General features: G+C 33.7%; 2 protein-coding genes across 3 annotated transcripts in view; both read left to right on the plus strand.

Annotated features, from left to right (window-relative positions):
• The window catches only part of LOC101900142 (circadian clock-controlled protein daywake), a 396529-nt gene that overhangs the window by 30793 nt on the left and 351990 nt on the right, over window positions 1-13746 (plus strand). The window lies entirely within an intron of this gene.
• Window positions 181-6812, plus strand: LOC101898270 (uncharacterized). Its single transcript, XM_059125106.1, has 3 exons — window positions 181-831; window positions 6074-6598; window positions 6661-6812. The coding sequence occupies exons 1-3, from the start codon at window positions 396-398 to the stop codon at window positions 6810-6812; spliced, it is 1113 nt and encodes a 370-aa protein (XP_058981089.1). The 5' UTR covers window positions 181-395.

Raw genomic sequence — 13746 nt, forward strand, 5'->3', positions numbered from 1 at the left:
ATAATTCACAAGAATTTTGAAACTCAAAAAAATAAAAAAAAAACTGAATTGAATTAAAACTACTTTGCAAGTCAGGTGTGTGGACGGCCAAACATTCGGCATGCTTAGAATTAAAATTCAACATTGACCCTGCAACAATTCTAATTGTTGCAAATTTGCAATACAAATGCAGAATTGTTTATTATTGTGTAATGGGGCAAGAACAGAACTGAAATGTTAGAAAAACAAGTTTGCAAAGCCATTACAAAAATTTAGCACAAGAATTACAAAACGAATGTGGCCTCAGTTTTGAAAAGAACGTTGATATAAACGGTCGGCGAAACATTTCGAAACGGTCATCTAAAATTCAAAGCGATATTGGAATTTCAAAGAAAATAACTTGTTTTGTTAGAAAAATGTTATCCTTGAAAAGTTTTGTTGCTCTGCTCATATTGCATTTAAGTCTAAACTGGACCCAAGAAATCTCAACGGCAGGATTACCACAACCAGCCATCACTGAGACATCATCACCCATTTCCATTGATTCTTCCACACCCGTGTTATTGGAGTCTTATACAAAAAATGCAGAGGAACCGATAATCAGCTCCACAACTGGAATAAATAATGATCCTGTACCCAGTATCCTAAATGAAATATCTTCAACAGCAAATAGTTTAAATATTTTGGAAAGTGGGAGCACCACCCCCTCTCCATGGGAGCTTATTTATCCAGACCCTAATTCGACAACAACCACCGCTGAGGATTCCAATTCCAACTTGGCAAATTTTCAAACACCCATTTCTCCTCAGAGTATTTACAGCAGCACTGGTGGGGTTTCGAAATACTTTAAAGGTAAGTTACGAGACAAGTATTTGTTTTGAAAAGCATTTCAAAAACAATTGAAACACAATTTTGTAAATAATCAATAAATTCAGTTTCTACCAGTTTGTGAAAATTAAAGTTATTTAAAAAAAATATTTCGCATAAATTATTAAAAAAAAATCTTGAAATTAAAGAAACATGAACATAACAATTTCGGCGGTAAAGGAATCAAAGTATTTTAGTCGAATAATTAAAAAATCTGTCTAATTGTCCTTCATAGTATTTATATGCCAGGAATGTGAAAGGTATGGTTTGAAATATTTACAAATAACAAAAGGCAGGTAAAAATGTTGAAAAAAAAAAAAAAACAAAAATCGTTGGCAATAATTCATATAAAAAAATGTTTAATAAAATCCACGAATTGTGGACAGCATGAAAACAAAAAATCTAAGTTCTGTTGTCACGATTTTTGAGAGTTCACGATTTTTGGTTATCAAGTCCTTGAATTGGAAAAATCTCGATTCTGCAGCAGCAAGTTGTTGAAAAAATAGCCTTAAAATCATAATTTTTAGAAGGAATTCCTAGAAAAATGGAAATGTAAAGAACAAAATATTTTGTGAGAAAGCAATTGAAATTTTCTTCTTAAAAATTCGAGAAAATGCCAAAATTTGCAAATTTGAAAAAAAAATATTTTTTTGCCAGAAAATCTTTTAAAAATGTCACAGGTTTGCGGGACATCTTTAAAGAAAGGGGGTCTTTAAAATGCTTACCTTTAAAAACTAATATTTTTGTCCACTTTTTTCGGAAAACCTAAAATATCTGGAATTATATCCTCGTGCTTCCAGAAGAATATTTTTAGTAAAATTCACGATTCTGGATAGGAAGTTTCGGAAAATATATAAAAAATGCCTTGACTTTGGAAGTCCTTAAACATATTTAAGAATTTGCTAAATTGATGACCGGGAAATTCTTGAAAAATATTAAAATTATTCCTGCCTGCGCAAATGTAATTTATAAATGTTTAAGAATTATCAATCAGTTTGACGGCAGCACATGTGCTTTTATCGAAATAGATTTTGACTTGAAATATATCGAAATGTATTCCACTTTATCTATGACTATTCAAAACTTGAGATGTGCGAAATGTGAAGACAATCGGCTTCTTATTTCAGATTTTATGAGAGATATGGCTATTCAAAATGTTGTTCTTTTGCGAGGGAGGTACCAGAAAGGTTGACATCTAACATCTTCACACCTGATCTTGAGGTAGTAAAAGTATTGGGATTCATAACATTTAAAGAGAATCTGATGCTTATTTCCCAATTTATGAGACATATACTTACTGAAAATGTTGACCCGTTGTGGGAGAGGTACCAGAAGGTGTGGTCCAAAATATTCCATCTCACGCCTGATCTTGTGTTATTAAAAATCTTGGGATGTGACAACATTGATTATTTCGCATTTTAGGAGCTTCATGGTTATTCAAAATGTTGACCAATATTTACCATTGAGCAATATCTACACTCCTCAAACCAAATCTCGTGCTAGTAGAAATATTTTAATGTGATTTGTTGATTACAATTTGAAAAGAATCGGATTTGAAGAGAATTTCGCATTTCATGAGTGTTATAATTTTCAAGATGTTCACCCTTTGTGGGGGAGTAACCGATCTCGATCTAAGTTTAGTAAAAATATTCCGATATACCAAGTTTGGTATACACTCGATTCGAGAGTTATCGTATGCACCAGGCAGACTGTCGACGGACGGATACCTCTAGATCGACTCAAACTGTCCTGAAACGGATTTGGTTCAAAGGACCTAGGGTTTAAATCCGTTATTTCGATGAGGCACTTTTTGGCCGCCCCAAACGATATGTAGCCAAATATCTACACTTTTTTTTGCCAGGAAGAGCTTGACCAAAAAGTCCTAGAAAAATGTCAAATTTTATTGAAAAAATTGGAAAAAACTAAAAATTTTGACCAGGACATATTACAAAAGTCCTCTATTTTTGTCCAGGACGACATCTCAAAATATTTTTTAAATAATCTAAAATTTATATAAAGCCTTTGACGAAAACACTTTACGATTCTATAACATGTGGAAAAAGATGAAAATGTTTATAAGTGCGGTTGTAAGATTTAGAAGATTTTCCAAAAGAATTTTAGTATTATGTAATTCTTTGGTTCCACTTCTTTTGAGGTTACGATCTCATAACTTGGGTAAAAAGGTTTTTTTTCTTAGAAGTTATTTTTAAAATAACTTCTGGGGAGAATATCCCAGACAAAAAACAAGGGAACTGATGAGGATTGGTGGCTCTTTCCGAAACCTAGGTATTCCCTGTCTTACTCCCTGGTAAACATTACCATCGTTCTCCACTAATAATCAAACGTTGTTGTTATAAAAAGGCTGACCATTTTGCAGCAAATTTAAAAAATCCGCAATTCTTGACAAGAAAGCCATTCAAATATTTCTTAAACCTCTTAGTCTGTCAACCTTTGAAAATTTAAAAAAAAAAAATCTCGATTTCCAGGCTATGTAATCATAGTAAAGTATATTTTTAAGAAAATCCATGTTGGAAGTTCTCGGAAAATTATTTTAAAAAAATCTTTTAAAACTGAATAAATACTAAAAAAACACGGTTCTTGGCCAACTCTCGAATAGGAACTTCTTTCAAAATATTTTGAAAATTCGAAAATAACTTGAAATTTTATTTAAAAACCGCCTTTCTTGGCCTGGAGGTCCTTGAAAAAAAGTTTCAAAAATTAATATTGGTCTGGAAGTCTTTGAAAAAATTAAAAAATAATCACGATTTTTGGCTAGAAGTTTCTCAAACAATTTCAGAAGAAATTCCTTAGCCGACGAAGACAGTGACGTTTAGTCGACAAAGTCCATGGAAAATATTTGGTAAAGTCATGTTTCTTGGCCAAAAAGTGACTGAAAATATTTCCAGCAAAGTTATGGATACTCGCTCTCAGAGTCCCTGAAAATGTTTAAAATCATTTTTTGGTAGAAAAATCTTGACCAATATTAAAAAATTCATGTAATTGATTAAAAATATTTTAAAAATCCAGAATTCCTTGAAAAAATATAAAAAACACGATTTTTAGTCGGAGGTCCTGAAGAATATTTAAATTAATGTAAATTCTTGTCATTAATAATATATTTTATCCACGATTCTTAGCCATAGCCAAATCATTTTTTACAAATCTCATATCTTTTGTTCGGAAGATCCTTGGAAATTTGAATAAAAACCATATTCCTTTGAAAAACGTTCTTTAAAAATCCTTAATTCTGGGCTAGATTGTTCTTGAAAATATTTACAAAAAACAATCATAATTTTTCCCCGGAAGCCTTTTCTTTGGCAAAATGTCCATAAATATTAAAAAATCAGGAAACTCTTAAATATTTTTGAAAACTTTATGAATTTTTCCTAGAAAAATTTGACCAAAATCTTAACAATTTACGATATTGGTTTAGTAGGTCCTTCCAAAATTCTTAAAAATATTATGAGTTTTGTCCGGAAAAAATATTTTTAAAAAATTGTATATAAATTTATATATGAAAAGTATTTTGAAAAATGGGCCTTTTTTGGGAAGAAGTTTTACAAATAATTTAAAAAATGCACAAAGTCTCAAAGAAATCTACAAATTTATTGAAAAGTCTGTATTTTGTGGGAGAGTATGAGCGGCAAAAGCAATTGACTTATTTTTTCATTAAAAAAATAGATTTGATAAAATATTTTATGAAATTCGAAATTTAGATCAATATGTCAAATGTAAAATATCACTGTAAATTATTTTTTCTTTCGAAATGTTTTTATCTTTTTAAAGGCAGTCACTGAAAGTAATGGACCGATTTGCCTATCCTCGTACTCCAGCTAGAAATTGACTCCAAATGTCCAAAAATAGATTTCATTCAGATATAGATCTACTTTCCACAGGGAGTATCTAGGTTTTCTGGCTATAGACGACATTTGAAATGGGATTATGTCAACTTTTTAAGATTTTAAGTTCCTGGAGAAAATTCGAATGATTTTGTATGAAGTCAAATTCATTGAAAGATCATCAGTCCGTCCAGGGATGTCCTTTGAAAAAAAGAGAATAATTTTGTAGAAATTTTCCATCAATAGAACATCTTCCAAATCACCTGTCTTTTAAAACTTTCCACTGAGAACTGTCTAGATTCAATTATTACAATAATTGAGCTATCGGCTTCTATTAGCTTCAAAAACGCAATATGATAGCCTCATCTTTCACACTTTTTTTTCTATAAACCTCTAGCGTAGTTATGGCACTGCCAATGAAATTTGGAATAACAAATATAAAATTCCACCACTAAATGTCACCGTAGATGTGATCATGAAATTCTCAGCGGCAATTAAAATCTAATAACATTAATAAAACATAATAACGAAAAAATATTTTAATTAAATGAGTTATTTGTTTTGCCGTATTTTTCGTTCAATTGGGGTTTATGATGGTCATTGAGAACCATAGATGGAGGGAAAGAATTTTGAGGTTTATATCGCTTACAGTTAGTTACCCAAGGGGGAAAATATCATTAAGGCAGGTTGCTGTCTTAAGTCTTTTGTTTTTGAGGCGCGAGAAAGAGAGAGAGAGAGTATATTTTTTTGGAAATGTTTGTTTTTCGTTTTATTTTTTATTACTTTTTTGGTTTTTAAGAATTTACGAGAATTAATTAAAATGTTTTGCAACTTTGTTTGTCAACCGTTTGCACATCAAGATTTATGCGACGCCACTTAAAAAGCAATTGAATGATTGTCGAAATTATTTGATCATCAAAACACACACACACACACAAAAATGTATAATTTTGTTGTTCTCAATCGTAATTATGTTATTTTCTGTGTATCTTTCAAATAAAACTGAATTGTCGCATAACAAACTAATTTGACTTCTGGAAGAACTGAAGCGGAATATTTTCTTCCAAAAAACAACTTGTTCTTGTAAGCGTTTAGAGCTTGGCTTGGCAAGTACGTGACGACCTTCGCTGCTCGAAATGACAAAAATGTCAAAGTCATTGGGGGAGGTGGGGCGTTCTGCTCTATGGCCAAAATGAAATTCCCATCAGATGATGGTGATGATGATGATTGGGGGCAGTAAATTACTTCCCTCCCCCACAAAACTACTTTAAATATTTTCAAAGATGTTATCTTTTTTTTCTGAAATGCTTTTTTGTTTTCAAAACAATTAGAATATTTAAAATAATTAGTTTGTTTGTTTTAAATTTTTTCTTTCCATTTGTTTATAGTTGATGATGTTGTGAATTGTGAAAAATATTTCGGCGAATGTTTGCGACAGGTCTTGAGCATTGTTACGCCGAAATTGCGAAATTCCCAAAATGAATCGCATTTGCCTCACTCCGTGGATCCTTTCTTTGTGAGCCGTAATTCCTTTGAATACAATGGCGGGCCTTTGAATGGCCGTATCACTGTGGGCTATGCCTATGTCTATGGTCTGGCATCAATGAAATATCGCAAGGTGATCTTTAAAAGGACTTCGGGTAACAATTTCAAGCTACGTCTCTCGGCCCTCATACCAGCCCTATTTGCCAAGGGTAGTTATAAGGCGGATTTGAAATTGAATTCTGTGGATGTCCGCCCACGTGGCAATATGAATATTACCCTATTGGGTATTGCGGTGGAACAATTGGCCTACGGGCAAATCCTGGAGGAGGATCAACATCGTTTCCTGAGAGTTACAGGAATGAATGTTACAGCTGCAGTGCGAGATGCCAGAGTGAATGCTACAGGGTTGATAGCCGATGCTAGATTGAGTAAGAGGATATTTTTTTATTTTACGAATGTTTAAGAAAAATTATTTTTTTTCTTCTTTCAGATGACATCATCCTCAATGTGGCCAATCAATATTGGCGTGACATCTTTAACATTGTCCTGCCCGAAACTAAGGACAATTGGTCACCTATCATTATGAATGGCTTGAATAGAGCCCTGGCGATGGTTCCCTTTGATTTCTTACAACTGGCCTAAGGTTGAAGGCAGTAAAAGTTCTCTAAAAAGTATCAACTTTGTAAATATCCTATTTTTCATTTATAAAAATCATGTAATAAAATTATTTTCATTTTTACAAAAAAAAAAAATTGAGTTTTTGATTGCCTCTTCGATACCTAGAAAAACCGGCCAGTGCTGGAATTTTGAATTTGGGAATAGGGCAGTTTTTTTATATTTATACTAAAAGGTACTAGAGCGTACAAATAAATGTGTTTCCGACAAATATTTATACCCTCAGCCATATGGCCATAGAGGGCATATATCATCTGATACGGCCAAAACGTGCCTCATCGAAATAACACTAATAGACCTCTTTGCACCAAATCCGTCTAAGGACATTTGGAATCGATCTAGTCGTCCGTCCGTCCGACAATAACTCTCGAAGGGGGCATCCGATTTGATTCAAACTTGGTACATCTTAATACTATTATCAAATTTATATCGAGTTTGGAGTTGGGCATTATCGGTCCACTACTTCTCGGAACTCCCCCATAAAAAGTCAATATTTTCAAAGGAAATCATTTACTGCACAAAAAAGGGTAATCCGATGCTACGTCAAGTGCAAAAATGGACAGTACCTCCCCCACAAATCGTCAAAATTTTGAATAATTACAACTCTCATAAAATGTGATGTAAGAGTCCGCTTGTCTTCACACATCCCAATATTTATATTAACCCACAGGTTTGTTGTTAAGATGGAATATATCGGTCCACTTCTTCGCGTGCCTCCCCCACAAAAGGTCGAAATTTTTAAAAAATATAGTTTCTGCACAGAAAGAGAAAGGGTAATTCGATTTTGCTCCAACTTTGCAAATCCTAATATTTGCATCAGTGCTAGGTCAGGTGCGAAAGTGAACAATATCGATCCACTCTATCAAGTACCTCCCCCACAAAGGGTCAAAATTTTGAATAATTAGAACTTTTATAAAAAGTGATATAAGCGTCCGATTGTCTTCTAATTACACACATCACAATATTTTTAGTAACCCAATGTCTGATGTGAAGATGGAATATATCGGTCCACTCTTCCCGGTACCTCTCCCAAAAAGGCTCAAAATTTTGAATATTCATCGAAATTTTCAAAAAATATATTTTATTACACAAAACGATAAAGTATATACCGATTTTGCTCCAACTTTGCAATTCCTAATATTTGCATCAGTGCTAGGTTAGATGCGAAAATGAACAATATCGGTTGAATTCATCAAGTACCTCCACCATAAGGGGTCAACATTTTAATATTTATAACTGTTAGATGATATAAGAGTCCGATTGTCGTCAAATTACTCGCATCACAATATTTTCATTAACCCAAGGTCTGGTTTAAAGTTGATGATCCACTCCTTCTGGTATCACCCGCACAAAGGGTCAAAATTTTGAATATTCATGAAATTCACAAAATTAACATCCAATTCAGATTTGGCACCTATCAATATTTCCATCAACAGATCTGTTATAAAGATAATAGAGATCGGACCATTCCTTCTGGCACCTTCCCCATAAAGGGTCGAAGTTTTGAATAACCAAAACGATTATAAAAACCGGAATAAGCATCCGGTGCTTTTCATATTTAACACATCAAAGTATTTTTATAACCCAAGGTCTGGTGTGAACATGGAATATATGGGTCCATTCCTTCTGGTACCTCCCCCACAAAAGGTCAATGTTTTGAATATTCATGAAGCGCATAAAACGCGAAATTGACATCCGATTCCATTCAGATCTGGTACATCTCAATATTTTCATCACGACAAGATTTGTTGTAAATATGGTAGAGATCGGACAATTTATTCTAGTAACTCCCCATATAGCGTTCAAGATTCTGAAAAAAAAAAAAACACTCAAAGATAGCGGAATAAGCATCCAACTCTCTTCAAATGTCACTCATCCCATTATTTTTGCTTACACAAGCTCTGTTGTAAAGATGAAATATAACTGCGAACCCCTTCTGGTAACTCACCCACAAAGGGTCACAATTTTCAACAGTTCTATCTGTCATAACTTGGGAAACAAGTAAGCGATTCTTTACGACTTGCTTAAAATATTTTGCGCAACCAGAAATCGTAAATGAATATGGAATTTATGATTTCGCATAAAATTGGATATAAATGTTTGATTTTCTTGTAATTTTATCTATACCAATATTTTAATTTGCATTAGATGAAGTATGAAAATGGAATACTTCGGTCGACTATGTCTGGTGCCTCATGCACATTTCGACATTTTCTAAAAATTATCACATATCTCATATAAAGTGAAGGAAGTAGTCGATATAGTACATACCTGGCATGTCGCAATATTTATATCCTATTTATTTAGGTCCGATACGAAATGGACAATATTGATCCATTCTTTCGGAAAATACTCTATACAGGGTCAGCAATTTGAAAAATCAGAACAGAGGTCAAAAAGTATTTAAATAATCGAACATTGGATGAGAAGATACATCTGTAGGCAAACCCGTTTGATACTTCTTTAGCTTGGTATTTTTAAGGAATATTGAACATGTTATATTTTTTCAAATGAAAAATTCATTCATCCCCTCTTCCACCTCTTTGGAAATTTTCGGAGTAATATTCTTTGAAATCTGTTGATTTTAGCTATACAGTGTCTTCAGCAATATTGCAGTTAAAAATAAGAGCGCTTTTGACCAGGGCCCCTTTTTGGTCCTTTTTTCATTTAATGGTGAAAAATTCTCTATAAACAGTACGATTCTTTTTTAACAAGTCAGAATAATCTACAAAATTATCATAAAATTCTATTATAGATACTAGCAGATATAAAAAATCGAAGTTTTACCTAAACTCCAGGAATATTAGAAACACATTTTAGTTTTGTGTAGTCGTACTTTATGCGAGTTTATGCAAAAATCTTATACAAAACATCAATTTAGATGGATGACGCCAAAGCTAAGAATATTCTTCATCAAAATTCACTATAAGTCACCAAAGAAAAGAAAACTCTATTTACACTGCATATCAAAAATATAAGAAAGCGTCAATGTTCAAAAAAAAAAAAAAAAAAGAAATAAGTTAGGCTGGGCCGGAATTTGGAAATTTTCAAAAAATATAATCCCTAAAAATTCTGTTAAAAATTTAAAAATACCGAATATAGCCGTTATATTAGGGTCTATACGACGTGGACCTACAGAGGCATTGTTTGTCATAAGCTATTACCATATTAATATTCGAAACTTGAAACAAACGCTGAATAATGTAGTTAAAATCATCAAAATACCGAATATATCGAAGTTGTGCGAAGACCTGGTCCAGCATAGACAATTTTCTTTCACAGGCTGTAGCATCCATTACGAACTTCAAATACGACATCTCAAACAATTTCGGTGGGTATTGTACCTAAACTCGTCAAAATACCGAATATTGGGAGGTACCCTTACATGGGGGATATACAAAGACGTAGACCTGCGCAGACAATTTTCTGTCATATGCTGTAGAATCCATTATGAACTTCAAATATCACATTTGAAACAATTCCGGTTAATAATGTCGCTAAAATCATCAAAATACCGAATATCGGGAGGTACCGTTATATGGGGGCTATAAGGCCCATTTACGAACTTAACCTGCCTACTGGAAAAATAAACATGTGTGCAAAATTTTAGCCTTTTATCTCAGTTCGTTCGAAAGATAGCGTGATTACAACAGACAGACAGACGGACATCGCTAAATCGACTTAGAATTTTACCCCGATCAAGAATATATATATACTTTGTTGGGTCTGACATGAGTATTTCGAGGAGTTACAAACGGAATGACAAACTTAATATACCCTACATAGTATGGTGGAGGGTATAAAAAAACGACAAATTCATTTTTAAAACAAAATTTTAAACTTATGAAAAACACAGAGGTAAATGACTTACTTAGTTTGCCCTTGAACCAATGTCAATGACGTATGACCGGTAAATAGACGATAACATTTCTATACCCCATATTCCCTAAGAGAATACCCTGTAAATGCTTTGATTTTGCAATATTTTTGCTTTTGCTTAGGCTAATGTTCGTTTCTTAAGTCTTTTGTTTCATGCCAGATTTTTTTTTGTTTTTGGGAAGTTCCCAGACCTTGAACTGTAAACAATTTCAATGTTTTCGGCTGTTTCTGTTAATACTAAAAATTACATTTTACCTTAATAATAAAAAATATAAACAGAGATACGGCAAACAAATCACAAAACGTCATAAAAAAGAATGAAAATAAATAACAACACCAACAACATCGTCTGAAAATAAAGTAAAGAGATATCTGGCAATGCTTCATCGCACTATCAGGTAGATGATCCGGCCATTAGTCATAAATTAACAGCAATTGCAATAGCAAAGTTCATCAAAAAAATGGTGATGGGTGTCAAGACCTTAACGTTAACATTTATTTCCATGGCCCAAAAAAAAAATCGCTCAGTTTTTGTTTCTTTGTAGCTCTAAATTCCGATGTAGTTAGCGGGGTTTGTTTAGAAATTAGGCATTCTTTGGGTGTCTGTATGCATATGGGTCTATTAAATTAGATCGTCTACATTAAGAGTAAATTTATGACATCCAATTTTATTCCGCCATTAGGGTTTGTCGATATGGCCTATGGGGGAGTGGATTTGAATATTTATATTTTTGAAAAAAATAGAGGCTAATTTGAAAAATTTATGGTATAACAGATAATATTGAGTGAACAAGGTTGGAATATAAAAGGGAAATTGTAAATATAAATAATTTGTTAAAACGAAAATTGGTATCGATTTTTTACTTTCCCCTTTTACCAGCTGCCAATTTTTATCAAACGTTTACAGCTTTCCCCCTCCCACAAATTTTGTAAAGAGTTTTAAGAACAACCCTACACCATTTCAGCCTTGTTGCAGAATATCAATCAGAACCTAATTAAATAAACTATTGACGTATTAATATATGGTATTCCGATGTTCCCGCATCCCGTCTACTTGGAATCATGCATCCGCTGCCCAGTTAAGTCAGACGACAGGTTATCTGTTTTGTATTCCAAACACGTTTAACCTTGAAACGAATGGGACAACCTGTGTGCCAGCAAAAAAAAAAAAAAACAAAATAAATAAACTATTCTCCTTAATGTTCGCTGCTTCAGTTTTTTATCCCGTTTGGGGTAACATTTAACTTTATGGAGGAGATATTCCGTGTGCATGTGTTTTTTCATATATTTTCTGTTTACGAAAAATTTATCATAATTTTTTGAATACCCATGTTAATAAATTTTAATTCCATATGACATTTTGAATTTCAATGTGGATCGGAGAGATGATATTTTAGCTACATTGTATTGTTGAAAAAATTTTTGCAAAATGCTTTACAAAAATATTTAAATCAACTTCTAAATATACAGTGTGAGGTGAAAAAACTGCAACCAACCTCAGACTGCTGTCATTTTTAAGCCATATGTCCGACAGCTGTTAAAATTATTCCAGTGACAGCTCATTATATTGTTTACAAGCGTACAAAAGCATTTTGGTGAGCATTTTCCAGAAAAAAAAGTTATTCGTGGTGGAATTCAAGCGTGATAGTATGATTTCTTCATATTTGGCTGGAAAACCACAGGTGGCTATCGTTAGAGCACTCCAGCACTTAACTGTGAATAAATCTTTTGTGTCTCATACCATCGCTCGTTGCCGTGCTGCCGTTACTGGTAGCATAGCCCGACGTCAAGGAAATGGACAGAAGAAAACTGCAACATCAGCAGAAATGGTTCGAAAAGTAAAGAAGCGACTTGATCGAAACCCGCGTCGCAGTGCCCGAAAAATGGCTCGTGAGCTGAACATATCGAAATATTCCATTCGGCAAATATTCAAAAATTAGCTCGGGGTAAAGCCATTGAAATTCCAAAAAGTGCAAGAACCTACACCGCAACAGAAAGAAAATCGACTTTAAAGAGCTAAAGAGTTGCTTCGCTTGGCCGAAAGTGGTGAACTGCCGAATTTGGATTTCTCCGATGAGAAAACATTCGCTGTCCAGCAGTTTGTAAACAAACAAAATGATAGTGGTGTTTACTTGCCAAAGAGGTCAGCTGAAAATGTGCAACTTCGGTTAGCCACCAGAACTCAAGCACCCACACCATGGTGCGGGCCGTCATAACAGCCGATGGATGGTCAGAATAAATGCGAAATATTATCGCGAAAATATTCTGGAGGGTGAATTAAAGCCTTGGGCACGCAAACATTTTGGCCGCAGACTTCGGATATTCCAACAAAACTCAGCACCATCGCACTCACCATCCAAGAATGGTTACAAAATGAGGTTCCTCGTTTCATTTCCAGAGCACAATGGCCATCAAAATTTCCGGATACCAATCCGTTGGACTATTGTGTCTGGAGTATTTTGGAAAACAAAGATGGCACTAAAAAATACCAAGATGTCGATCACCTCAAGCAAGCGCATCGCCGGGAATGGGCCTAAATACCGTAGAGCAACATTTGGGCGGCGTGTGACGGTTTCATTGGCCGTTTGAAGACCATAATTCGTGCCAAAGGTGACCAATTCGAACAAATCTAAACATATTTTAAAATTTGATGCTATTTCCGACATTTTCGCTTTCATTCAATAAAATTTAAAAGAAAAGAATCTAAAAATTTTAGCTTTTGACTTTGTTGCAGTTTTTATCTCACCCTGCATTTGTTTAATATTTAAATAATTTAGAGATAATTAATATTGATACCAACAGGATTGAACCGATATATTTCATCTTCACACGAGACCCTGGGTTAATAAAAATGTAGGGATGTGTGTAATTTGAATACAATCGGACTCATACTTCAAATTTTATCAGAGAAATGAAAGAAATTTCGACCTTTTGTGGGAGTGGACCGATATTGCCCATCTCCGAAATCGATCTTAGTTTTATAATAATATTAAGATGTACCAAGTTTGGACCTAATCGGACA

Source organism: Musca domestica, unplaced genomic scaffold (genome assembly GCF_030504385.1).
Source record: "Musca domestica strain aabys unplaced genomic scaffold, Musca_domestica.polishedcontigs.V.1.1 32, whole genome shotgun sequence".
Classification (NCBI taxonomy): Eukaryota; Metazoa; Arthropoda; class Insecta; order Diptera; family Muscidae; genus Musca; species Musca domestica.

Coding starts and splice junctions, on each gene's coding strand:
- LOC101898270 (XM_059125106.1), top strand. CDS start 396: ATGTTATCCTTGAAAAGTTTTGTTGCTCTGCTCATATTGCATTTAAGT. Junction 832..6,073: donor GGTTTCGAAATACTTTAAAG/GTAAGTTACGAG, acceptor ATTTGTTTATAG/TTGATGATGTTGTGAATTGT. Junction 6,599..6,660: donor GATAGCCGATGCTAGATTGA/GTAAGAGGATAT, acceptor TTCTTCTTTCAG/ATGACATCATCCTCAATGTG.